The sequence below is a fragment of the Rhinolophus ferrumequinum genome, chromosome 7 (genome assembly GCF_004115265.2).
Source record: "Rhinolophus ferrumequinum isolate MPI-CBG mRhiFer1 chromosome 7, mRhiFer1_v1.p, whole genome shotgun sequence".
In the NCBI taxonomy this organism is placed as follows: Eukaryota; Metazoa; Chordata; class Mammalia; order Chiroptera; family Rhinolophidae; genus Rhinolophus; species Rhinolophus ferrumequinum.
Window position 1 is genome coordinate 93,948,482 of NC_046290.1, and position 25,851 is coordinate 93,974,332.

The following is a 25,851-nucleotide window of genomic DNA, read 5'->3' on the forward strand; positions in this document are numbered from 1 at the left end:
ATTCATGATCAGACCACCCTGTGAGGTGACTTTCCCTGGAACCCCTTTTTTGTCCAGAAGTGTGTCCTCACCTTGTCACATGATGACCCCAGAGGGGAACTGGACACCTTCATTTCCTACTTTGCTCTTAGCTCCCGCCCCTCTGGGGAACACACCCTCTGCCCATGGAACATGGGGTACGCTGTGCCTCAGTTTCTGCTTCTGCAAGCTGGGAAATCTCCCAGGGTAGAACTGGTTAGTGCCCTTGGCCTGTTCCCCGCTTGGAGTGTGTAATCTGTATCGTTATGAGATGGCTGGGGCCACTCGGGTATGGGCGCTGCAGCTGGTTCCTAGAGAGCCTGCCCTCCCTGTAGGGCTGTAGGGGAGGGGAGACAAGCCCACTCTCAAGTGTGTCTAGGGCAGCCTGCAGGAGGTGATTTTGCTGGGCCCTGGAGGATGGGTGGGATTCAGACCCAGGAGTAGGCAGGGATGGGCATTGGAGGGGTGGGGGCAACAGTTTGAATAAAGGTCCAGAGACAGGAAATGACTGTGCATGTGGCCAAGTAAACATTTCACTACAGAAGTGGCAAGGCATCCCACAGAGACCAGCTTGGAGTATTGTGTTGAGTCCAGTGAGGACCTTCGGCTGATCGCCTCACTCCCAGGCTGGGCGTGGCCCGCTCTGCCTGTTTTCTGTGCCAGCCATGATGAGTTTCACTCAGTTTCTAGAAATACTGTGCTTTCCAATGTGCTGTTGCTTCTCCCTAGAACACGTTTTAATGCTCTCTGTCCATTTCAGTGGGCTAATTCTCACTTGCCGGTCTCAGCTTGGATGTCACTTCCTCCCAGAAGCCTTCCCTGATGCCCCTCCCAAGTCTGTGTTAGGGGCCCCTCCTCTGTGTCCCTACAGGCCCTGAACTACCCCTGCGTATCCCCCATCACATATTGTGTTCCAACTGCCCTTGGACTCGTCTGTCACCTTCCAGTGGGTCGAGGCATGCTGCCTTGTCCCTCTGCATCCCCAACACCCAGCCACATAGAGGGAGCGTCCAGTACAAACTTATGATGTGAATTAGAAGTGAGCTAGGTGTCAGGGCATTTGGGGTGGGGTCTTGGAGGACGGGGGGCTCTTTCCACCCTTCAATACCAACTTCCTCTGGTTTGCGCCCATGCTCCCCAAGGGCTGCCTCTGTTGGTCTGGCTGTCGCTCTCAGGAACGTCCAGAGACGGAGGTGGTGATGGTGGGGGTGCCATGTCTCCTAGGCTGGGGACAGCACAGTTTTGGGGGTTTCCCCTGGTGAAGGGCAGCTGGTGTGCCTGGAGAGAGCACAAGTGTGGAGGCTCAGAACAGTTAATCCCCGGGGCTATTTAGACACACTTGATTGATAGTATGCACGCACGTGTGTGTATGTGCACGTATGTGTGGTATTCTGGAGGCCAGCAGTGCCTGTGCCAGATAAACTGACATTGAGCTGAATCCCAACCACCAGCCTGGGATGTGTCCTGCCCGGTGCACAGAGCCCCCTGTACATTCATCGGGGGGCAGAGGGGCATGAGTCCTTCAGTTAGGAGTGTGTGTGGGTCCAGGTAATAGAAAACCTGACTACAGAGGCTTAAACAAAGGATTTATTTGTTCCTCACAAGGAAAAGCCCGTGGGTAGGCAGTCAGAGGCTAGAGTGGGGGCACAGTGATGCCTTCAGGGGTTCTTTTCCTCCCTAACAGTTTAGATTTTTTTTTTCGTTTAAAATTATTTTTCTTTAAAATGTACGCTTCATTGTGTTTTTATATATTCACCAAGTTGTGCGATATTGACCACTATATAATTTCAGGGCATTTTTATCACTCCAGGAAGAAATCCAGACTCATTAGGTCACTCTGCCTCCCCCCTCTCATCCCTGGCAAACACTGACTTTGTCCCTACAGATTTGCCTGTTCTGGACATTTCATATAAATAATAGAGTCATATATCATGTGGCCTTTATGTCTGACCTCTCTCACTTGGCATAATGTTTTTGAGGTTCATCCACATTGGTGGCCTGTGTCAGAATTTCATTCCTTTTTACGGCAGAATAATATTCCACATAAAGGATATGCCACTTTTTGTTTATCCATTTCTCAGTTGATGAACATTTGGGTTGTTTCTACGCTTTGGCTGTTGAGGATACCGCTGCTGTATAAGTTTTGTGTGTAAGTTTTTGTGTGAACTGTGTTGTCCATTCTTTTGGCTAAATATCTAGGAGTGGAATTGCTGGGTCATGATGGCAATTCTATGTTTAACATTGTGAGGAAACTGCTAGACTACGTTCCAAATGGCTGCACCATTTTCTATTCCCACCAGCAGTGTAATGAGGATTCCAGTTCCTCCACATCTTTGCCAAACTTGGTATTGTCCATCTGTTTGGTTACAGCCATCCCAGTAAGTGTGAAGTGCTGTTTCGTGTGGTTTGGATTTGGCGTGTTGGATTTCGTCTTCATGCGTGTGCCTCGTGGTCTCAAGATGGCTGCGTCCCCGCCAGCCTCACAGCCATGATTCAGATAGAGAGGTATTAGGGCAGCCTCTTTCTCTCGAAGCTTTGCCTTCATGCACACTTCCTGAGGGACTTCTCCGTATTGCACAGGTCCAACCCAGGTCACATGGTGCCCCCTAGCTGCAAGGGAGCTGGAAAGACAGAGGCATCAGTTTCCTGGCCTGTTGGGAGAGGACCAGGGTTGGGGATGCTATGGGCAAGCCGACCCCTGGCCTTTGCCCCCTGTGGCCCAGGCCAGTGAGAATTCCTTCGTTTCCCCAGGAGCATGAAGAGGGATGTGGAGCCCCCCAATGGGTAGGGTGGGGACTTAGGTCATGGATGCCTGGCTCTGCTGTAGCCCAGACTCACCGTTGCCCATTAGCTAGCCCCTGCCCTGGAGTCCAGGGGACCACACCTGTGGAAGACAGTGTCAGCCCCCCCTGACTCCCCTGCCCACCCAGGAGTCCTGTAGCCCAGGGCTCCCTCAGTCTTATCTCAGGGCCTTTGCTGCTCCTTGCCTCCCAGCCCAGAATGAGCTATGGGACTTCTCGCCTTTCAAACTGGCCTAGACCAGAACTCGCATACACTGTTGATGCGAGTGTAAAGTGGCATGGCCGTTTTTGGAAGAGTTTGGTAGTTTGTTTATTATTGACGTAAAATCACACCATAAAATTTACCATTTAAAAGGATTCTATTTGGTTTCTAGTATATTCACAAAGTTGTGCAATCATCATCACTAGCTGATTCCAGAAAGTTTTTATCACTCCAAAAGAAACCCCATACCCATTAGCTGTCACTCCCCATTTTCTCCCCACTCCCAGCCCCCTGGCAGCCACTAATGGTGTCTCTGGATTTTGGCATCTTTTCATAAGGTTAAACGTGCACTTACCGTATTACCCAGCAATTCCATTCCTAGGTATTTATCCAAGAGAAATGAAAACTTAGATTCATATCAAAACCTGAGGAGAAATATCTATAGTGGCTTTATTCGTGATTGTGTCAAAGTGGAAACAATCTAAATGTCCAAGTGTTGCATGGATAAACAAACCCTGGTCCATCCGTACCTTGGAATACGAGTTGGCAGTGGAAACAAGTGAACTCCTGATACAAACAGCACAGGGGAATCACAGCTGAGTGGATGGCATAGACCCAGAAGGCTACCTTCTGTATGGTTGCAGTTGTGTGACATTTTGGAAAATGTTAAAACTGTAGGGACAGAGATCAGGGGTTGACTAAGGGCCGGGCGGATTGGTGCACTAGAGTTACAGGGGACTTTGGTGTATTGATGCAACTCTTCTGTCTTGAATGTGGTGGCGATTACGTGATTCTGCCTTTGTAAAAACTCATAAAACTACACCCTAAAGTGAATTTTACTGTATGTATATCACACCTGGATTTGGAACCCACCCTCCCATGTAGGGTGAGTCTATCCATTTGCTCTAGTTGGTGTCACATTCCCCTTTACATGTAACTATTGAGTTTGAGTCTTTCCAGACGACTGATGTGACTTCTGCCTAGGGCTGGGGCCCAGGGCTCCTTTGGGGCTTCCTGCCACCTTCCTCAGACACTTCTCCCTCCCCTGTTCCTGAGCCTCTTGGATGGGGTGTGCCGTCATGTGCTTTTGGGCCATGAACTGTTAGAGCAGAATATACTGACCTCTTCTCCTTCTCAGTTGAAGAAACTGAGGCCCAGGACTGGAGGCAGAACAGCTGGTGAGAAGTTTTGGAGCCATGACAGATGGGGAAATAGGGGAATGAGAGTGATCAAAGGCCCCTTTGGGGCCTCTGAAACCCCCCAAGGTAGGAGAGAAAGAGTCCTCAGCTGGACAGAGTGGCTCAGATTCTGCCTGGAGGCAGGAAGTGGCAAGTGGCTGATTGCTGTGGAATGTGGGAATGGCTATTTGCCCCTGGAGACAGGCATGAGAGAGGGCCACCGATTTCTGCCCGTGGAGCCCAAGGTGTCACCTTGGGGAACCCTCCAGCCTCATTATTATCCAGCTAAATCCCAGCAGACAGTCCTCAGGGTCTGCCAGGTGGGACTGATGACCTGGACATACCTCCTGGGGAGACCTCAGGAGACCAGGGTTGGGGGGGACAGACAGGCGGGTATCTTGGGTGGTGACCCCCTAGGAGGTTTGGCCCCAGTCTCGGTGACGCAGGCCTCAGGTTTATCCTGGTGGTGAGTTGCTCACTGTGTGTCCACCCTGGTATCGCTGCAAAGAGCTCTTGAGACTTCCATGAGGGTGGGCATGGAGGGCACGGCCGCGGCTCAGCCTGCGGGCACAGTGCTGGAGCTGGCTCATGTCCGAGTGCCCACTGCCAGCAACCCACCTCGGGGAACTAGTTTGGAGCTATGTCAGCCCCATGAGGGGGATTCTCACGCTAAGCGGATCCTTGGAGCCGGGGCTTAAGGGTGCCAGGGGCAGGGCCTGTGACTCCTCTTGCGCTTCTGCTGGGACAGAACTTTGGAGGAGTGACTTTCTCTTCCCAGGTTTCCAATGGGGTTTCTTTGGGGGCATGAAACTTGTTCCGTTTTCTTGGCTCAACGATGAGGGCAGACTGGGCAGCGTGGAGTCTGGGATCTGCTCAGAGGGCTGGCGGCTCCAGGAATCCCCCTCTGCTGTGTCCATACCCCACCGCACATCCCAGACAGCCTGTGCTCTTGGCAGCACAGGACTCTTCCCTGGGCCCGCTACCCCATTTTTGGCTCAGACGATGACATCTCCTTACTGTTGGGATCCTTCTGGTTGTCAGGGCCCACAGTGCCTCCGGGAAGCCTGCCTCGGACCTCACTGATCCAGGAGAGAAAGCCCATCCCCCTGTATGAAGCGCCCCCACCCACTGGGAGGGGGGAAGGCTCTCGAAGAAATTCTAGCCCAAATTCTGAATTATAGATGGGGGAACAGACCCAGGGAGGGGTGGTGCCCTGGCTGCCCTTTGGTGAGTTAGAAGCCTGGTCTCCTGACCCCTAGCCATGGAGCATGGCTGTCCCTGGTGGCCCAGACGTGGGTGCTGGGTTGAGTAGAAGCCTAAGGAGGGTGAGGCCAGGTGCCTGCTGGGTGGGGCCGTGAGCCCATCGTTTCCCCACCAGAAAGGCCCTGATGCTCCTCATCCATGTTGCTCATCCTTCTGAGAGACCTGCTTCTGTCTGGCAAGGGGGCTCTGGGGACACGATTGCCCCAGGGGCTGGCACCGCCCCATTGTGTGCTTCTTCCCACCACCTCCTGACACCCAGCTCCCAAGCGCTGCAGATGCTTCAGAACTGGTACCTCTCCACCCCCTCCCGCTACACTCTGCTGATGAGCTGCCGAGCATCAGCCATAAGTGGGGGTGGCGGGGTAGGGGCGGGTGCTGGGGTCTCCTGCTGCCCAGCTGAGTGCCAGGCATGCCTTTCCCATCCAGGTTCCCTGCACTTGAGGGAACAGAGATGTCACTGTGCTGCCAGTCAGGAGACCAGTGTGAGCTGGCCTCGAGCTGGAGACGCAGCGGTCGGGAGGAAGGAGCTCAGCACGTGACGTCAGTGAGAAGCCCTCATCGCTGCCGTTTCTTTAACGAGCGCGCATGATCTCAGGCGCCGTGCCAGACACTTTCCACATGGTAGCTGGCGCGGTCCTCACTATGCTGAGTGGCAGAATCAGTGGCACCATTTTGCTCATGAGGAAATAGGCGTGGAGAGTTCAAGTGCCTCCATGGAAGCTACCATCTGGTGACAGCCGGGCCGGGCCTTGATCCAGCTTTGGTTGACCCCAACCCCCAGGCGTTTCCCCCTCCTCATGCTGAGGGGACAGCCTGGTGTCGACTGGGCAGCAGGAGCACTCGGGCTGCCCAGATGTGAGCGTGGTGGGTTGGAGGAGCGGGAGGCGGGCCTTGGGTGCCAGGGACGCCATGTTGGGCTGAGCTGCTCCCCTACTCTCAGACCTCCAGTTCATTTCAGCTCCTCGCTCACCCACCCAACACATGTGTGTGGAGTGCCTGCTGTGGTTCTGGGGCACAGCGTGAAAATCCCTGCCCCCAGGTGCGCATGTCTGTCATGGAGGCTTGGCCTTGGGTTCCAGCCTTGGACGTCCTACACACACCTTCCCATCCGATGGAATGAACCAGCCATGGGGTGGGCACCCTTCACGGTCTTAGATTGGCAGAGGGCCTGGGTGTACAGGCCTTTGGCTCAGCGTTTGGGCCTGTGTCCTGAATTCAGAGGCCTTGGTACCCATCTGGAAGAACCTGGGAGGCTTGGCCCCCAGGTAAGAGACTGTGTGTGTCTCCACCCACCCCATTGGTTCTGGGTTTCTCATCCGAAAGAATGAAGCCCTTTTGAGCCTTTCACACCCCCCTTCTTTCTCCACCTCCTTTCTCCCCCGGATCCCACAGCCTCCACCCCTCCTACTCCTCACCCTCTGTGCGGCTCCCCTGCCCGTCCTGTTTGCTGCACCAGCACTGCTGTTCCTCTAGGCTCCTTCACCAGCCTCCTGTCTTCTGATCCCCCACCCCTCGGGCCCCACCTTTCTCCCCTCCCTGGACTCTCTGATTCTCTCCTGTCCTCAGTTTCCCTCTGATTTCTCCCACTTCATTCTCCCTGGGCACTCTAGTCCCTTTGAGTGCTGCCCTCTACCAGGTGTTCTCAGATTTTGTCCCTTCAGCCAGAACCCCCCACAAGCCTCCAGCCCCTGATACCCACAGATCACAGATGGCACTCAGCATCCCAGACTTGGCGTCTCAGCTTCTCCCTTCTGTTCCCTGCTGCGCTGGGGATGCCATCGTCCACCCCACGTCAGAACGAGGAATTCCAGGTGCTTCCTTCTCAGGACTCCTCCATTGATTCCATTACAAACTGCCCTTCTTCTCCATCCCATTGCCACCATCTGCCTCAGACCTGGCCGCGTCTGGCCCAGGCTGCTGGAGAAGTTTGCTAACTACCAGCTCCTGGCTCCCGTCCTGCCCACCATAGTTTGCCTGCCATATCCTGCCAGAACCCCTTAAAATGACCTTGTTTTACCCCTGCTCCAAACCTTATGGTGGTTTCTATCCCCTAAATGATGGCCTTCTGAGGTCCTTGACCTGGCCCTAGCCGCCAAGCCTGTCTTTTCACTCACCACTTCCTGCCCTGACCTGAACATTTCTGCCACGCAGAGCCAGGCCCAGTGACCTACCCCATCCACTGACCTGCCTGAGCACAACTGCAACACGTGGGTGGCCCAGGTGGTGCTTGAGTTTCCTGGGTAGCCAGTAATTTGGCACGCTTTCAAACGAGGCTTGCTGTATTTGCTCAGCATTTATTTCCAGGGAGGTGGGCGCTGCGGGGGGCAGAGCGGTCATCCCCTGAGCAGTGCTTGGGCACAGTTCCCTGGCCCTGCTCCTCCCCTGCAAACTCCTGCCGCCCCATGATGTCAGGCTCCACTCAGCTCAGGTGTCACCTCCTCCAAGGAGCCTCCCCTGACTTCTCTACCTGCTGTCCTGTGCTGCTGGTGTGTCACTGATTTTTATCTTTAACGGAAGTATAATCATTTACTTAGAGTAAAATGCATAAATCTGAAGTGTCCAACATGATGAGGTTTCACCTGTGTATACACCCGTGGAACCACCACTCAAATCAAGTTGTGTCTCACTGTGTTTTAATCTTTTGTTCGCTGCATAGCCTATTGGATTGTAATTCTCCTATCTCCTCCCAGCCTGGGACTCTCTCAGGGGCAGAAGCACCTGCTGCCTGCCCCGATGCGTCCGTATAAAGTAAAATGTGATGGTGGTGGTGTGTGTGTGCGTGTGGCCGTGTCCCCACATGCATGACCCTGAGTTGGGGGAGGAAGGTGGCAGGGGCTGTGGCTGTGGGAACTTGTGTGTTTTGAGCCTGGCCAGGGGCCCCACGGCGAGGCCAGATGCCCACTCTTCAGTAGGGAGACGGGTTGGTCCCATTCCCCAGCCAAGGGCCTCAGCTGGGAGCAGCAGCCCCGCCCGGAGAGGCCCCTGCTGGCTGAAGCCTGGAGATTAGTCTCCAAGGCCACGACGCCAGTTGCCATAGGCACGCAGGCCTGAGTCAAGATGGCGATTTCTCATCCTGGTCACGCAGGCGGCGCCTGCCCCTGCCCGCCTGCCAGGAGCCGGAGCCAGGCTTTAAATAAGGGATGGGAACTTGACCCCACCAGAGCCCAGACACCCCATAATACCAACAGCATCCTTCCCGTCTCCTCTGGGGTGGCCGAGAAATGGCAAAAGCTGAATTTGGGGGTTCCCTTCATTGTTTTAGCACCCAGAGCACATGCATGGCCCTCGCCTGGTCCCAGGGAGCCCAGGCTGAGAGGAGGCAGTCCACCTTCATAAACCTCTTCGCCACCTGTGAAGGATGAAGCCCTGCCTTCTGGAACCCTGGACTAAGGAGGAGGAGACAGGGCTTCCCACTGCCAGGCCACAGGTCTGTCCTGTTCCCCAGCTTCTCTGAGGAGAGGGCCCGGGGCTGCCCTCATTTTCCCCAGGAAGCAGCACCGGGCATGTGCTTCCCTGGGTTTGCCCTTTGCCCGGTCTGGGGCCGCTCTCCTGCCCTGGGGGTGGGGCAGCTGTGTGGGTTGGTTGGTTATTTTTAGTTTCTAAGAATGAGGTTTCTGTTAGTTTTTTCCAAATTGCGAAAGTGATACCTCTTTATCTCAGATAATTTTCAAAATATGGAAGAGTAGAGGGAAGAAAACTCCCTCGTGATCTAGCCACTGAGATGAACAGTCTGGAATTTGAATCCCAGGCTCTTCCGTGTGTACCCGAGGTCAGTAGTCTGTACAGCGTTGGTTTCAGCCCCACCAGGACCTCTTAGAGTGTCTGCTGTGTCCTTTGTGTACGTGGCGTGTGTTTTTACGGATGTATGACGGGCTTTGGTGAAACGCCTGTGCAGGGTCATCCTTGGGTTCGGATCATTTTCTCAGAATAAAATTGGTAGAACTGCTGGGTCAAAGGGTAGGAAACTGGTTACACCTCTTGAGATGTGTCAAGGTGACTTTCCTGTTGTCTGCTGCCTAAGTGGGGATCCCAATACCTGACGTCATTTTAAAACATTTTATTGAGAAAAAAGCTATTATGCGTCAATAGCTCAATACATTTTAGAAACCGAATCGCCCAGGTAAGAGCACCCAAGTCAGGAGCAGCGCATTTGCAGGCCCAGTGCCCCGTCCACGCCCCGCTCATCTCCCCCATGCCCCTAACACGACCACCATCCTGACTCCTAACGTCGGGGTTCGACCTGACTGTGAACCATACACAGATGGAATCCTCCAGGGTGACCTTTCGCGCCTGGATCCTTCCATCATACTTGAGAGATTCTGCCATGGTGTCACATGTAGGTCGGTTGTTTATATGTCTGACGGCTTTTTCAACAGATCAGGCACCAGAGACAATGCAATGCAAGCAAACACGTGGGCGCTACACTGAGAACAGTGCATCTGATTTACTGCCCGTTTTCAAAGAAATAGTTGTTTCCTTAAAGGACCTGCTCTGGTGAATAGGAAAGAATCTGGAATAGCAGTCATGCACACGGGAGAGCCCACTGTGCTGTGGCGTGCACTGGCACTGGGTGTGCCGAGATCGGGGGTAAAGCCTGCCCCCTCTGGGCCTTGGTTTCTCCAGGTACCCATGGAGGTGGCTGGATGAGGGTCCCGTCCAGTTCTGAACACCATGACGCTAAGTGTGTAGTTAGAAGCGCTAAGAGATCATTTTTTAAAGTGGCAGAAGTTTGCTCTTGCGATCCTGTTTACTAACTTGCCTCAGTTTCTCCATAAAGCAAACATACGCTGTCCTTGACCTCTGCCCATGTTACCCCCAGGCCAGGTGATTGGTGGAAGGATCTTTGCAGATAATCCTGTCTCCTTTAAAAACGTGTACAGGCCCTCTTTAAAGGGGTCTTGATATGTGGGCAGCTTCCATTTGAAAACCCCCTGGGGCCAGGGACCCAGTGCCAAGGAGGCAGCCTATTCTTCCATTTGGGGAGAGCCCTGCCAGCTGGGAAGCGTTTCCTTGGGTTGAGCCAAAGCCTGTATCCCTATAACTTCCTCCGGTGTGAATGAATGAACCTGGACTTCGTGTGGGACTTTAGGAGCCAGTCATGGAATCGGATTGGGGAGGTGACGTGCATTACCAGGTCTGGCGTGACAAGTGCCACTTGAAAGCACTTGGTAAATGGAGCAGCTGCTGTTACTATTATTTTTAAATTGTAGTAAAATACCTATCACATAAAATTTACCATCTTCATCATCTTTGAAGTGTACACTTAGTAGTGGTAGGTACGTTCGTGTTGTGCAACCAATTTCCAGAACGTTTTTTATCTTCCCAAAATGAAACTCTATAGAAAAAAAAACACTATCGCCCTTTCCCTGCTCTTCACAACCCTTTGCAGCCTCCCTTCTGCTTTGTCTCTGTGCGTTTGACTATCCTAGGTACCTCAAACAAATGGAATCGTCCAGTATTTGTCCTTTTGTGACTGGCTTATTTCACTTAGCATGATGTTCTCAAGGTTCATTCATGTAGTAGCATGTGACAGTATTTTCTTCCTTTATAAGGCTGCGTAATATTGGATTGTATGTGTATACCACGTTTTCTTTGTCCATCTGTAGATGGACACTTGATTGCTCCCACCTTTTGGTTATTGCAAATAATGCTACTGTGAACATGGTGCGCAGTTCTCTTTGAGACTTATATTATCATCAACATCGCTGTAACACAGGATTTCTGAGAAGTCACCTCTTTCGACCCCTTATCCAGTGCTTGAGTCTGTCCATCTAGCTTCCTGCTGAGACTTCTTCCAGGGGCGGGATGGGAGCCCTTCTAACACCTCTGACTATTTGAGGGCTGGGAACTGGGGTGGCTTAGGGTGGAGAAATCGGCTTCGTGAGCAGGATCATGGCAGAGGGGAGGACAACCAGGCATCATCTGTGTCTCCAGATGCCCCACTAGAAGGAAGCAGGTGGGGGCTGCAGCAGGAGAAACTCAAGATTCGATGCTTGAACAAGCGTTCCTTAATTGTGGGGACTGAGAGACAATGGTATTTATCAGGAGTGTCTTGGAGACGGAGGTCTTTAAGAACGGATTCCACTTCAACTAACATTTAATCCCCCCAACAGCGCAGTGAGGTGGGTCTGATTGGTCCCATTTTACAGATGAGGAAAGTAAGGTGTAGGGAGATTAAATAACTTGCTCATCAGACTGGCCCCCCGGGAAGGCAGGGCCTTTAAAAGGTTGGTTGATTTTCATTTATTTTCCATCCCACCTTATTTCAGAAATGATTTGAAAGACTGATAAAGAAACACAAACTATAGTAAAGTGAATCTAAATTTGGAAATGCCTACCATGGAGTCTGGCTGTTAGGAACATGTTCAGTTATATGTAACCCGACAGATGGAAGAAGCAAGGGGTTTGTTCTCCTGTAACGAGAAGTGTGGAGGTGGGTGTTTCAGCCCTGGGGCTGCTACTCGGACATCACAGGGGTCGGCACCTCTGTTCCCTGGCTCTTCCAGCCTAGGCAGCTGCTCTGGTCATCCTGGCCTACAGGGGGGGGAAGCAGTGGGCAGCCTGCTCTGTGGGTGGGAGGAGAAATTCAGTGTGGGTTGAGTGAAGCAGTGACAGCGTCTGCCACCGAATCCTAGATTCTCACTGTGGGTAGATCCCCAAGTGGGATGTATGCTCCGTAGCTGCCAATTGGAAAGGGAATCCTGGTCTGGTACAAAATAAACTAGGAGACAAAAGCAAATGGATGACGCTACAATTGGTAACAGCTGACTTAACTAGGATATGCTTTTTCTTTATCTTTAAAACAATGTGATGTCCAGTGTGCTGAGTGTTTCCCTGTAGATACAACTGTGAGGAAAAGAGACCTCCACTAAAAGTGGCTTAAGCAGTATAGACTTTTATTATCCATAACCTAAAGGTGGCGGACCCAGGGTCGCCAAGGGCCACGTTCTTGCACTCGTCCGCTCTGCTGTTCTCCACATGATGGTTTTACCTCCGGGCTGGCTCCTTTTGTCCTCAGAAGGTGGTCATGGTTGGGGGTGTCACGTGCAGGAGAAGGAGAACATCCTGGTTTGAGTTGCTTTCTAACAGCCAAGAGAGTTTTCCTAGAAACCCATGTCTCCGTGGCCAGGACTGGGTTACCTGTAAGTTCCTCCTTAAAGCTCTCCCAGATAAGGGGATGATGGGATTGCTTTGATCTGAGCCTTGGAGAGTCACCGAGTTTGCTGCCCCAAGCACCCGCCTTTAAATGAGGACTCAGTGGGGGCTCTTTAGCAGAGTGCGGGTGAAGGACTTGGTGTCTTGACCAAAAAGTCTGGACCCCCTGCAGCTGCTCCAAGGAGCCTACCGGAGCAAACAGGAGAGGAAGTTAGGGTTGCGGCCTCTGTTCTCTGCCATCTGCAACAATGGGTGGACAGTGGGGAGGGGGCAGGAATTCAGGGCCCAGGCAATTCCATTCCCACTGGGGGCCCCTGGGACAGGAAATGGAATGTCCAGTGGGGGGTGGGGTCTCTGGGGAGGAGGGATGCCCCTGCCCCACCCCCAAGAGGGAGAGATTCCTTTTTGTTTGTTCTCTCAAGCTTATTTTTCAAGAAACACAAGCATATGGCAGCGGATGGCGCGGGGGCTGTGTTTGGGTGGTGTATACGCTTGCCTTTTGCAGGGCTGAGTGTATTTTTCGCCGACTCCAGCACCCAGCTGGTACACAGGGCAGTGAGTCAGAGGCACTCCCCCGGCATCCAAAAAAATCCAGTTCTTTTCAGTGGGTGGTTCTGGGGTTTCCACTGGGAAAAGGGATTGGAGAACTTGACAGCAAACCCAGGGCTGAGCTTTGCAGAGGTCTGAGCGGAAGGCTGTGTGTCCAGGAGCTGAAGACTTGGAGCAGAGTTTGTGGGTGGGATGTGGGGAGCAAGGGGGGGGCCTGGACTCATTTACTGAGGCTGCTGACAAATTACCATAAACTTTGTGCCTTAAAACTTCCGAAGCTTATTATTTCACAGTTCTGGAGGTCAGAACAAAATCAGTACCACTTGGTCAAAATCAAGGTGCCAGTAAAGCCATGCTCTCTGCAGAGGCTCTGGGGGAGAGTTTGTCCCTTGTCTCTTCCAGCATCTGGTGGCGTCCAGCACTCTGGCTCGTGGCTGCTTCGTTCCAGTCTTCAAGGCCAGCATCTTCAGATCTCTCTCTGTTCATCTTCAGAGTGGCATTCTCCAGGTCTCAGATCTCCCTCTGCCTCCTTGTAAGGATACATGCGATGGCATTTAGGGTCCACCCACATAATCCAGGATAATCTCCCCATCTCAAGGTCATTAATTTAATTACATCTGCAAAAGTGATTTTTCCATATAAAGTGACATTTCAGGCTCCAGGGATTAGGGTATGAATATCTCTGGGGGGCCGTTTTTGGGCCTGTCCTGAGTCCCTAAGGGAAAATTTGAGCAGCCATTCTTGTAGATAGGCTTTCTCATGACATCCCAGCTAGGAAGAGGGGGACAGATGGAGATTCCCAGCTGACCCACCCCTTCTCTTCCCATCTCAGCTCTTCCCCATGCTGCTGCTTGTGGGTACCCCAAATATATCCAAGCTCTGTCCACCCTCCCAAGCACCTGTCCCTTGGGGGTGCACCTACAGCTGCATGCTCTGCCCTCAGAGTGTATTGGTTATCTATCACTGTGTAACAAGTAGCCCCAAACTTAGCAATGTCAAACAACAGTCATTTCTTGTTTTAATCTCTCACAGTTGGGGCTTGACCAGACTCAGATGGCTCTGGTTCAGGGTCTCTCCTATAATTGCAGTCAAAAGATGGCTGGGGTTGGGGTCATCTCAAAGACTTCCTTACACTCTAGCCTAGTGTCCGGTCTGGGGAAGGGCTGCGTCTTCTCAGGCGTGTCTAGATCCACTTGGCCTCTCCAGCTAGGTGGCATCAGGATAGCTAGACTTCTTCCATGTTGGCTCAGAGCTCTAGTGGTGAGTGTCTCAGACAGGAGGAAGATGGGAGAAACTTAGTGCCTTTTAGGACCTGGTCTTGGAGATGACATGGTGGCACTTCCAGAGCACTCTCTTGGTTAGAAGTGAGATATTAAGGCCATGTACAAGAGGATAATCCATGTCACTACTTTATGGGAGAAGTGTCAAAGAGTTTCCAGTCGTGTTTCAATCTACTGCAAGAAGACACACCAAAGAGGCCCCTGGGGACCCGGAATGGGGATTTGTTTGCCCAGTGGGTTCTGGGGGCCTGAGGACCCAGAAAAGGGCCCAGTGGGGCATGTCCTGTTAGGCTTGCAGACTGCCTGCCCTTTGGAGGAGAGCTGGAACAGGGCCCTCTGAAGTGCAGGCCCAGGCTCTGGGGCCACGGGGGGACCGTGCAGGGTGTTTCCTACTGGATAGTCCCGGAGTCTGACCACAGTCTGGGTTGAAAGCGCTTTAGGGGTCTGCACCAGCTCCCCTCCTGCCTCAGTGAGGACCCTGTGCTATATCATGCTTGCTCATGCCTCAGTGCCGGTGCCCCCCTCCTCCCCACCCACCTTCTTCATGTTTCCTGATTCTTCCAAACCTGCATAAACAGCTCCTCCCCTCAGACGCCCCTCCAGGCCCAGTTCTGTGTATCAGGCCAGTACTGGGCAGACCCAGGAGGCACACAGGAGTCGGTGGTCTTGTGGGGGCCCAGATACCTCCCCCCTGGCAGAGGGAGAGTTGCAGGAAGGAAGAAGGAGCTATGGGTGCCCAGCCAAGGGGCAGCATGCCAGCCTAGAGGGTCAGCACATGAGCCTGTCAGCAGCTAAGAGTGAGCCTGGCGAAGGGAAGGGGCGTCTTACAAAGGGCACAGAGGTGCCAAGAGGCAGAAGCCAGAGGACAGGTGTGTCCAGAGGCCTGCAGGCTAGAGGGAGAGCAGTGAGGCCAGGAGCAGGGGCAGGTCTGCTCGCAGTGCACGATAGTGACCCCCGAGGGTGAGGCTTGTCCTGTTGGTCTGCTCTGGCTGAGGTGCTGCCGACCTGCGGGCTTGGGCTGGCGCCTTCTCCGTGAGGTCCCCTGCAGTCAGATTGACCGTGCTGGGACTGGCCCAGGAGGACTTGAATTAGTACACTTGTGCATGTATGTGTTTGCCAGTGCTGTGTCAGAGGTGTGCTCGTCAGGTACACCCCCTGTCTCTTTCTCTCCCCCTTGCCCCGTTCCAGCAAAGGCCACCGAGCATCCACTCTGACCTTAGGATTAACATTCAGTGAATACAGCCAAGCACTTCCCTTTACGCATGGAGTGAAGGCTGTGTATCTCTAAGCCAGGCCTCTTCCCTGCGCCTCTCTTCACAGAGACGATAATACCATCTTTTCACGAGCGCTCTCAGAGAACTCCTGTTACCCTTCAAAACCCATCCCAACATTCCTCAACTCAGGGGAATCTTGTTTGGAGACCCCCACTCTCTCAAAGCTAAACAAACAAAATGTTTAAGTGAAAGGGGGTTAGCCCCTTCCCCCGCAGCAAGATCTGTTCCTGGGTGAGCTCTCGTGCTCGTCCTCGTTTCACAGTCCTGTAACTCTCTGTGGTCGTGCTGGCCCGCGGGCAAGCTCTAGGAGGGCAGGCAGTGCTGTCTGAGTCACTTCCAGGAGGTCTTTAGTGAACAGGTTGGGGTGAAGGGAGACCAGCGAGCCATCCCCCTGCGGCCAGGCCTCCAGCTTCTGCCGAGCTGTTGCAGGCTGGCTACGTGCTCCGAAGAGCGCATTACCTGGGAACTGTGACCCAGCTGATGGCCAGGTGGAGGTGTGCTCTCTGTTCTATCCCAGGGTAGCATAGCTGGGTGGCTGATGAGTGTAGCCCTTGGGGTTCAACAAATGTGTGTGGAAGGGTGGATGGGGTACCCGACACAGGTACCCCTGATGCAGAGGGACCTGGACATGCTGATGAGTGGGAGGAGGGCACGGACCGGGGTGCCCCCTCGCTCACCATCCCCTGGATGTGCTGGTTGTGGGAGAGCTGGTGATTGTTTCCTGATTCAACTCCAAGCCAGTGGAGACCAGTGACCGTCCCTAGCCTGGTAGGACCAGGCCTCTTGCTGTCACTCTGGCCGGGGGCTGCTCTTACTCTGTGTGTGTAAAACACACTATCACCTTTCTTATCCCCCCCGTTCTTTCCATCACTGTGCTTGCTGTCACACACACACTCGCCCTCTCAGACATACACTGTCACATCCACACACCAGCACTCTCACTGATGCCCCTCACACTCCTGTTTCTTTAAGCCAGTACTTTGCCAGCTCTGGAGAGACTTGAGGGGTACGGTCTGGATTCCCAGTTGAGCCACTGGCCAGGGAAAGCATCTGCCCAAGGTGGCCCTGGGCTCTGGGGACAGGTATGCTTCCCACAGGCCCAGGGAGGAGAAACAGACCCTTGTGGGGGTCTCCTCACCTGCGCCTGCCATGGGGCCCCACAGCTTGGGGAGCAGAGCGCTGGGTGAACTCCACTCACTGCAGTCGGCCGAGCCCGGTCATACGTGGGCATTCCAGAGGGACGTGGACTGAACGCTGCAGCATGGGGTGAAGGGAACCCTGGTTTAGTCGGCAGGATCTGGGCTCAGGTCCTGCCTTTGCCACATTCTGGCTCTGGCGCCTTGGGTCAGGGTGCCTGAGCCTCCAAATCCTCTGACATGAGGGTGGGTGTGAGAATTAGCTGTCTGCCGGGGGGCCTTTCTAATCCTGGGAACTCAGGAAAAACCCTATTACTCCTTCCCTCCCCCGCCAGTCCCTGTCAGAGAGAATGGTGGCCAGGCCCCTGTGGCGGGTGGCCGGGCCCGCTTCCTTGGCACTTGTTAGCTTGGCTCTTGGGTCCTCCAGGTATCCCGTGTGCCCCTTCAAGTTCCTGGGCCATCGTGGTGCAGACGATCAGCACCAGGGCCCCCGCCATCGAATGCACAAGCCCTGCCCCGGGTCCTCACTGCCTCCAGCCAGGAACACGGCCAGCCTTCTGGGTCTCGTCAGCCACCCAGCTGGCCCGTCGCAGCACTTGGGTATTAGCCCCAGTCCTCTGAATTAGGAGCCCTGCCCTGAGGAGGAGCAAAAAGAGAGTGGACTGTGTGGCTCATGTGTCCCAAATTTCTTCCTGGCTTTGTCATTTGGGCAAGAATGTTCTGCCTCTGGGTCTTGGTTTGTTCACCCTTGAAGTGGGTGCAGCCCCCTGCATCATGCCGCAGCCCGGTCGGAGGTCACAGATGTCAGAGTGCTTGTAAGCAGGTGGCAGCCTCCAAGGGGAGGTCGAGGCCCTGCTCAAGGGGACCCCCAGGGGCAGCCATGGTCGGCGGCAATGAGGCTGGCTCTCCAACCTGGGAGAGGAGGGCGCTGGCAGTGGAAGCAGGGCAAGGAGGAGGGGTGTATCGCACCCCTGGATGAAGGAGCATCTGGGATGGTGGGTGGGTTTTTAAATGGCCTGAGCTGGGAGGTTGGTCTACAGCCCTGATTTTTTTGCCTGCACCCCCTTCCCACATCTGACTCATTTACTTTTGCCAGGCATTGGGGGAGGTCAGGTACCCACCAGAGCAAGCAACTGTCCCCCGAGGTGTCTAGGCCATGGGCAATGGACAGGAGAGGTGCAAGCTTCCCAGCTGGCCCGGAGTGCCCAGTGCAGGGTTTTTGGGATCAGAAAACCAGCTGAAGTGATGTCCCCTCCCCCGGCACCAGGGCTGGTGGGAGTGGGCTTTCTGGGTCCCACCCCTATGGGTACCTCCCACATGGAGGCAGGGCAGCCGTGACTCAGACAGGGACACAGCACGTGGCTGATCTTTGGCTCAGGGACCGGGCTGGCCTCCAGCTCTCAGTGGCCAGCAGAGCTGCCACTGTCTGGGCAAGGAATCCCGGCAAGGGAGGGAGGTGACGCGCAGGCAAAGCTGAACAGACTAGAGTCGGGACATTGGAGCTGGAAACATCCCCAGAGACCACCAGACTGTACCTGGCTGTGTGTCAGGATCCCCTGGGAACTTAAAAATACAGTGTGCTGGCCCCCACTGTGGGCCTGTCAACTCAGGTCTTCTGGGGCCCAGGAAGCTGGGGGGTGGACTGGCAGGTGTTGGCAGCACCTGTGCTGCCTGCCTGCTTCCCTCACAGATGGGCAGAGCAAGGCGGGAAAGCCAGGTAATGGGGCAGGGGTCACACAGACTGGGAACCAGGACCTTCGCTCCCCCTGCTCCAGCTCCACCTTTTGGAGCTTCATAAAACACGGCTGTCCCCTCTGGCCCATGTCTGACCCTCAGACACATCAAGAGAGTGGCTTGCTTTCCTCCTGTGACCTCCCTGGATACAGCGGCCCTGCCTCCTCCTTTGGGAGGCCTCTTCTCTTTGTCCGCTCCCACAGGGAGAGCCCCCAAGCCCAACTCTCACCTTGCTAAGTGAGGTCGAATATTTTGGACCTGAAAGCAGGACCTGATCACTTCATCTTCCTTGTTGGTGTCTGTTCCTGTTCTCCGAGTCATTTGCGTTCGTGGCCATGCTGGTCTCTGTGTGGTGGGATGACCAACCATCCTGGTTTGCTTGGGACTAAGGGGTTTCTGGGCTAAACCCAGGGAAGTCCCGGGCGAACCAGGGCAAGTTAGTCCGCCTGACCGAGTGGCTGTGGGTTGGATCAGCTGATCTCTCTGTTCCCCAAGTCCTGGTGAGTATGAGGAGTTCTCCCACCACATGTTGACAGGAAAGGACCCCGCTTGGGGACAGACAGGCAGATGGACAGACCTCATCCCCACTGCCCATTGGCTAGGGGTCTTGGGCAAGTCCCTTCCTCGTCTCTGTGATGGAACACAGCTCACACTCAGTGGTGCTCTCGCCTGGACCCCTGACAGGTGTGTCTCTAGGTGTCTCTAGGCCGATGCTGTGGGTCCTGGAAACGCTCTTGGGGGAGCACCTGTCTGTCCAGGACAGCCGTCTGACGCAGCAGCCTCCCTCACTTTCAATTCCAGGCTGCGTACAGAGTTGCAATCGCCCACATTGCCGCCTTTTTTCTGAGAGCCAGGCAAGCCAAAAGTTGTCCGACACTTTGTTTATAGCTTGTGTATGTCCCGCCCCCCCCACCCGAGTGGCCTGCTGTCACACTTGTTAGTCCTTGAATATTTGTTGAGTGCCCATGAAAACCCAAGTAGCGTGTGAGGCAGTGGGTAGATGGTAAACCCGAAAGGCATGGCCTCTGGCCTCCCAGAGCTCAATTTCTAGTTGGGGAAATCAGGCAAGAAGCCCGTGAACAAGTTGCTTCAGATCCGTGAAGGAAATAAAAGGAGATGAGGAGCAAGTGCACGGGGTGGGGCTCCCAGTGTGGCTGCGAGGTCAAGGAAGCCTCTGGTGGGACAAGGTGGGAGCGGGAAGAGATGACCTGGAACAGCCTTCCGCCCCGAGAAACCTCGAGTACGAGGCCCCCTGTGACCTGGGCCTACAGCGCAGGGAGGTGTTGCTTTCCATTCTGCGTACAGTGGGAAACCACCAGAAGCCTCTAAGTGGGAGCGTGACATGAGATTTTTGTGGCTGCCGGTTGCAGGAGGGACCGTAGAAGCAGGGAGGGCAGTGGTGAGGCCATTGCCAGGGCACAGGCAGCGAGGATGGTGGCCTGGGTGGGCAGGTGGCGAGGAGTGGACAGATTTGGGTGCATTTGCCCCAGAATGTTTTAGAAGTGAGGGAGAAGGGACTCCAGGCTGAGGTCTCGGTTTCAGTCTAAGCGGATGACCGGAAAGGAGCAAATGTGAGTGGGAAACACGGGGCCCTGTTTTATTTGAATTATTTGTTAGATGTTGAAGAGAGGTGAAGGCAGGCAGGAGGTGACATCTCAGGAGAGGAGGTGAGAGAAAAATCAAGTCACCTACACATAGGTAATATTTAAGAAAGTCAAGAGGTTGCTTAGCAATAAGGGAGGGGGCTGGACAGGGAAGAAGAGGGGGCCCCGCGTTTGGCAGTCACTGCCAGGAGGGCAGTGCCTGGGCGGGGGCAGGAAAAGCAAGTGTGAGGCACGCTGGCAGCCTTGGGAGGTGACTGAGGAGGGGAAGGGCGCTCACGGCCTCCCTGCCTGCCTCTTGGCCCTAGCAGGCCTTGCGCCCCCAGGCGTCAGGGGTGGCTAGAAGTCCCTTGTCACCGAGGGCTTCCTGGCCACTTGTGCCCCAGACCAGAAGCCAGACACCTATGTATCACCTGCGATGTCACTTCTGATGTCCTGTCCCAGGTGACACAGCAGCACTTGGCCGTCTCCAGCCTCGCCCCACACCTGGCTCCAAGCCCTCCGTGTACCGTGTGTGATGGCTTCAGCTGGTACCTCCATTCTCACTGTCCACTCCTCCAGGGACTTTCCTCCTACTTACTCCTGGGGCTTCCCTCCTGGTGAGCTGCATATGGCTCTTTGTGCGCTCTGTTCTATGGAGGTTTTTGGTTTTATTGGGTGAATTTTCTTCCCTCCCTCATTTTCAGTTTAGCACCAGTCCCACCTTCCAAATGAGAAAACAGTGTTTAGGTGGTTGATCAGCATGGCCGACAGGCCTGCGCCTGGATCTCCCCTGGGGGCTCATGGCCCCCAGCTCAGAGTTCTTGCCCCCGTCCCTCCCACAGCAGCTCCAGCCATGTGCAAACTGCCCCTCTCTCAGAGGTCTGGGCGATGGCAGGAGGGCCTTCTCCCTCCATTTTCCCCAAACAGCTGCCTAGGGCTGGGCCCCCTTAGGCTCCAGCTCAGGAGATCGGGTCCCAGGAGCCCAGATGGCCAGGACAAGGGAGCCCAGCCTTCCTTCCATGCCTCCCTCACCCTCCCTCTCTGTCTCCCTGAATTCTTCCTAAATGGATTAAGAGCTGGCAGCCGTCTGGGGCGACCTGGAGGCAGGGCTGGAGCGCCGTCTGGTGCCTCCTGCTTTGCCCTGATTCAATTTGGGCTCCAATAGCCAGAGGCCTTTCTGGGAATGGCTCGAGGGACTGGTGGGCAAGGGGCAGCTGAGGGGAGGGGACAAGTCTTGAAGTACCCCAGGCAGGCAGACCTCAACTGGTCCTGCCACAGAAAGCCCTGGACCATGGCGCCTGGCCGCCCTTTGATGCATGTCTCTCCGTGGCATGTCATGCCCTGAATACTGTGGGTTTTGAACTTTTATAATACTGCAACCTGGGGGAAGAAATAAATTTTATAAACATTTAAAGTGAATCCAATACACCTTTTAGCCAACTGCTGGCTGGCCAGTGGTTAAGGTCAGTATTTATCCACAGCAAACAGCAGGCTTGGGCCAGGACTGAGGCCAGAGCTGAGCTCTAATGCTTCGTCCCTAATTCCTTTGAATGCTTCCGTAACTGGAGTCGGACACTTCTTACCTTGTTACATGTGCCAAGCTCCGGTATGTGCTGTTCTGTGTCATCGATTTCATGAGCCACTTAAAGGCCACAGTCCATGGTTTGGACCACACTACTTTGCTCTGTCTTATACATCGGGCCCTGAGCTGGGCCCTGGGGTGCAGCAGTGACGGGCAGACTGGTCCCTGGCCGCACAGAGCTTATGGTCCAGGGGCAGCTGCAGTGGTAGAAGGCACTCTCGGCTCGGCACCCTTTAAGGTGCCAGGCCCAGCTGTCACCTGCCCGGTGCTCCCCCCACCATGCCGCTGGTCATGTGCACAGACTCCTTCATCCCCATGGGCCGGAAGCAGCGAGGGCAGGATTTCGGGCCCCCTCCGATGCCTGCAGCCCTGCTCCTGCTCACTCCCCTGAACTGGGGCCTGTGTACAGAGTACTAGTGGAGGCTGGGCCCAGGGAGGGAAACCTACTGACCTCTCCCTTCTCTTTTGCTTGGATTGGTGAGGAGCGAGCTGCCTCAAAGGAAGGAGCTGGCACTGGGGCAGCCTGTGTGTGGGCCCCCGAGAGCTGGTTCCTGAGGACTGGAAAGGGAGGGGCAGGTGGAACAGGAACCGAGGGAGGCTGACTGGTATCTCGTGGGCACCCACGCCAGGCTGGTGGTGCAGGGACACCAGGCCTGTTTCTTGCCTGAGGTCACCCTGGTGGGGTCGGGGGAACCTGGTCTGAGGCCACCCCAGCACAGGAGAAGATGCAGCTCTCCTCCAGGAGCCTCATGAAGAGGGAACAAAGTCCTTTCTGGGGAGAAACCCTCATCTGAGATGAAGCAACCTCTGCACCTCTGAGACCTAGTCCTGACAGCCAGAAAGTGGACTGACTTGGAGGCTTCGGGGCAGTGATCTATCGGGGGGGGAGCACGTGGCTTGATACAGAGCTGTGATGGAGGAGCTCGGAGACGTGGGGGGGGCCAGTGAGGGCACCTGACCCAGTCGGGCAGGAGAGGGCAGGGGGTGGGGTGGGAGTGGTTCCTTCCCAGCAGAGGCAGCAATTAAAAGCCGAGTGGACAGTCAGTAGATGACAAAGCAGCCAGGAAAGGCGCTCAGCGCAGAGAGAATGGGACCTGTGACAGCTGGGGAGCCATGAAGAATATTGGCATATTTGGGGGCCTGTCATGCTTAGACGCCCGGAACGTGGGCATCTGGACCAGGAACCTTGAATACCAAGCTGAGGAGTCAAGAGCTAATGTGGGCACTAGGGAGCCACAGAGAGTGTGTGAGCGAGAGAGGGCCATGGCCAGAGCACTGTGCGTGGGGAGAGTTGGTGGCTGGGGTGCTGGGCTCAGCTCTGGGGCTGCAGACTTGGGGGACGTGCTGTGGGGCACACTCCTGCCATCTGACCCACTCCTATATGGGCTATGTGCAAGCTGCTGCATGTCCAGGCCTGCATAGGCGAAGAAAAGGCCAGCTCTTGATTTGTCCCACCTGGGCAGTAGAGACAGCCCAGGGGCCCAGCGGGTTGGGGTGGGCAGCTGCCACATGTGCCACACCCTGTGGCCCACACCCACCTCTGCCTCCTCCGTTCCTCTATCCAGGTGACCATGGCCTTGCTGGGGAAGCGCTGCGACGTTCCCGCCAACGGCTGCGGGCCTGACCGCTGGAACTCTGCCTTCACCCGCAAAGACGAGATCATCACCAGCCTTGTGTCTGCCTTAGATTCCATGGTGAGTGCCCCTGCCTGCCCCCGGAGAAGTGGCACACCCCGCTTTGTAAGCAGACAGAGCTCAAGTCCCAGCTCTGCCCCTGAGAGCAGCCTTCACCAACCTGAGCCTCAGAGTCCCCACCTGCACCAGGGGTCTCTGCCTACATTGAGGCAGGAGGCGTAAGTGAGATCGAATATGTAGAAATGAGTCCTGAGAATAAACGCTGGCTCTGGTCTGCATCCCCTTGTCCTCATTTCATCACCTCTTGCCGGTCAAGGCCAGTCCCTGGCACGGTCACAAGTCTCCCTCCCAGCAGGTCACCTGGCAGATAATGTGTGGCCGTGATTCATTAGAAAGCTGGGATCCCTGATGTTACAGCAAGAGCTGTAGCTGCATCTCAGGGCTGCATCTCGTAAATCACTCCTCTGGCACCGCCGCCTGCATATCTAAGCCTGTAGCCATATATCCCAAATGAAGAAATAATAATGTTTCCCACCAGCTTTTTCCCGCGGGAAAGTTCTGTGACGGAGAAGGTTGGCAGGTATTAAAAAAAAAATCTGGTGTCAGTTAGCTGCACCCCTGCATTTTAGGGTGGTGAGGTTGAAATTCAAAGAGGGCGTGAAGTCACACAGCATGATCAGGTTTTTTTTTCTTTTTAAAACACCTGTCGTGCTCTTTTTTTTTTTTTTTTACTTTTATTTATTTAGGTATGTTTTTCCAGGACCCATCCGCTCCAAGTCAGATAGTTGTTTTAGTCTAGTTGTGGAGGATGCAGCTCACAGTGGCCCATGTGGGGATTGAACCGGCAACCTTGTTAAGAGCACCAAACTCTAACCAACTGAGCTAACCGGCCGCCTCCGGGGCATGACTAGTTTTCAAAGTGAATTTCCAGGTGCAAAGTCTTCAGTTCCCCTAGGACAAAGGGGCTCCTTCCACGCTGTTGTAGACGGCTCTAGGGCAGTTTAAGTGGTGTTTGACCAGAGGTGGTGGGTACCCCTGGGGAAGCCGACTGGGTGCAACCCCGCCCCTGTGCAGGGCAGCCGTCCTGAGGCGGGGAGCCCCAGGAGCTCAGCCCCGGGTCCTGCAGCAGTGTTAGTTTGCTGCTAGTGGAAGTCTAACCAACGCAGGCAATGGTGGCCAACACCACAGCCACTAGCCACAGGTGGCCATTGACATTTAAACTGTAACCCGTTAAAATTAAATAAACAATTCAGTTGCTCAGTCGCACTAGCTTCATTTCAACTGCTCAGTAGCCACATGTGGCCAGTGTCCACGGTACTGGACAGTGCAGACACAGGACATTTCCATCATGGCAGGAAGTTCTGTCAGACAGCACTGGTCTGGAGGGTGTTTCAGAGGCTCTAGTGACCCTGTAGCTAGCCTGGTGCCGTGAACAAGACAGGCTCCCGCGGCCCTGGGGCCTTCACCGGGTAGGGTCATTCATCCATTCCCACTGCAGATTCTAAGACCGAGAAGGCTGGAGGAGAGACCTCTCCCTGCAACTCACATCCCTCCCCCAGAGCTGGCGTGGAGGTGTCCTGGGATGGGGACACCTCCAGGCACCTTCCCTGGCTCACACCCCCTGCTCCCCCCACAGTGCTCAGCGCTCTCCAAGCTGAATGCGGAAGTGGCCTGTGTCGCCGTGCACGATGAGAGCGCCTTCGTGGTGGGCACCGAGAAGGGGAGAATGTTCCTGAATGCGCGAAAGGAGCTGCAATCAGACTTCCTCAGGTTCTGCCGTGAGTACCCCGGGGCTCTGGAGGGGCCAGGGCACTGGGTCCCCAGTGCATCACCAGCGTGGCTGTGTCGGGGGTCGCCCTGGACAGGAGAGGGTTGTGCAAGCTTCCCAATGTGGCGTTCCCAGGGGTGACCCCAGTTTTAGTTGGAATCATACAGCAGCCTCTCGGTGGATCGAGCCTGGCTGACTGAACGCCAGGGCCAGCCAGACCCCGCCACCCCCATCTGCTCATTGACAGAAGGGGGCACAGATGCCCAGTGCTGTTGCCCGATTGCTCTGCGTCCCTGACACAGGCACCGAGCACACTTGTCCAGGTAGAACTTGCTGAGCGCCTGCTGTGCGCAACACCCTTCACAATGCCAACTCCTTTATCCTGACGTCAGTCTTAGGAGGTAGGCACTGTCAGTGTTACAGTAACATAATCTTGGAGCCTCCTCCTGGTGGCTCATGGGGACAGTGACTCAGGACACATCCAACAGCACGTAGGAAATGCTTGATTAGTGTGAGTGGTTGGTGTGACAGTGCCGCAGGCAGGGCCATGTGCTGGTGTTCTGTTTACTTTTCCCAGCAGGCTTAGCACAGTTACCACTGGTTTACAAAGGAGAAACTGAGGCGCAGTGAGCATAAGCCACTTCCCCAGGGACACAAAGCTGACAAGAGATGGAGGCAGGATTCAAGGCCAGGC

General features: G+C 54.8%; 1 protein-coding gene across 1 annotated transcript in view; it reads left to right on the plus strand.

Moving 5' to 3' along the window:
• GTF2IRD1 (GTF2I repeat domain containing 1) overlaps window positions 1-25,851 on the plus strand; it is a 102,755-nt gene that overhangs the window by 7,802 nt on the left and 69,102 nt on the right. The window contains exons 2-3 of the mRNA XM_033110823.1: window positions 23,321-23,449; window positions 25,026-25,167. Coding sequence (XP_032966714.1) covers window positions 23,327-23,449; window positions 25,026-25,167 — 265 coding nt within the window. The 5' untranslated portion in view covers window positions 23,321-23,326. The remainder of the gene's footprint in view (window positions 1-23,320; window positions 23,450-25,025; window positions 25,168-25,851) is intronic.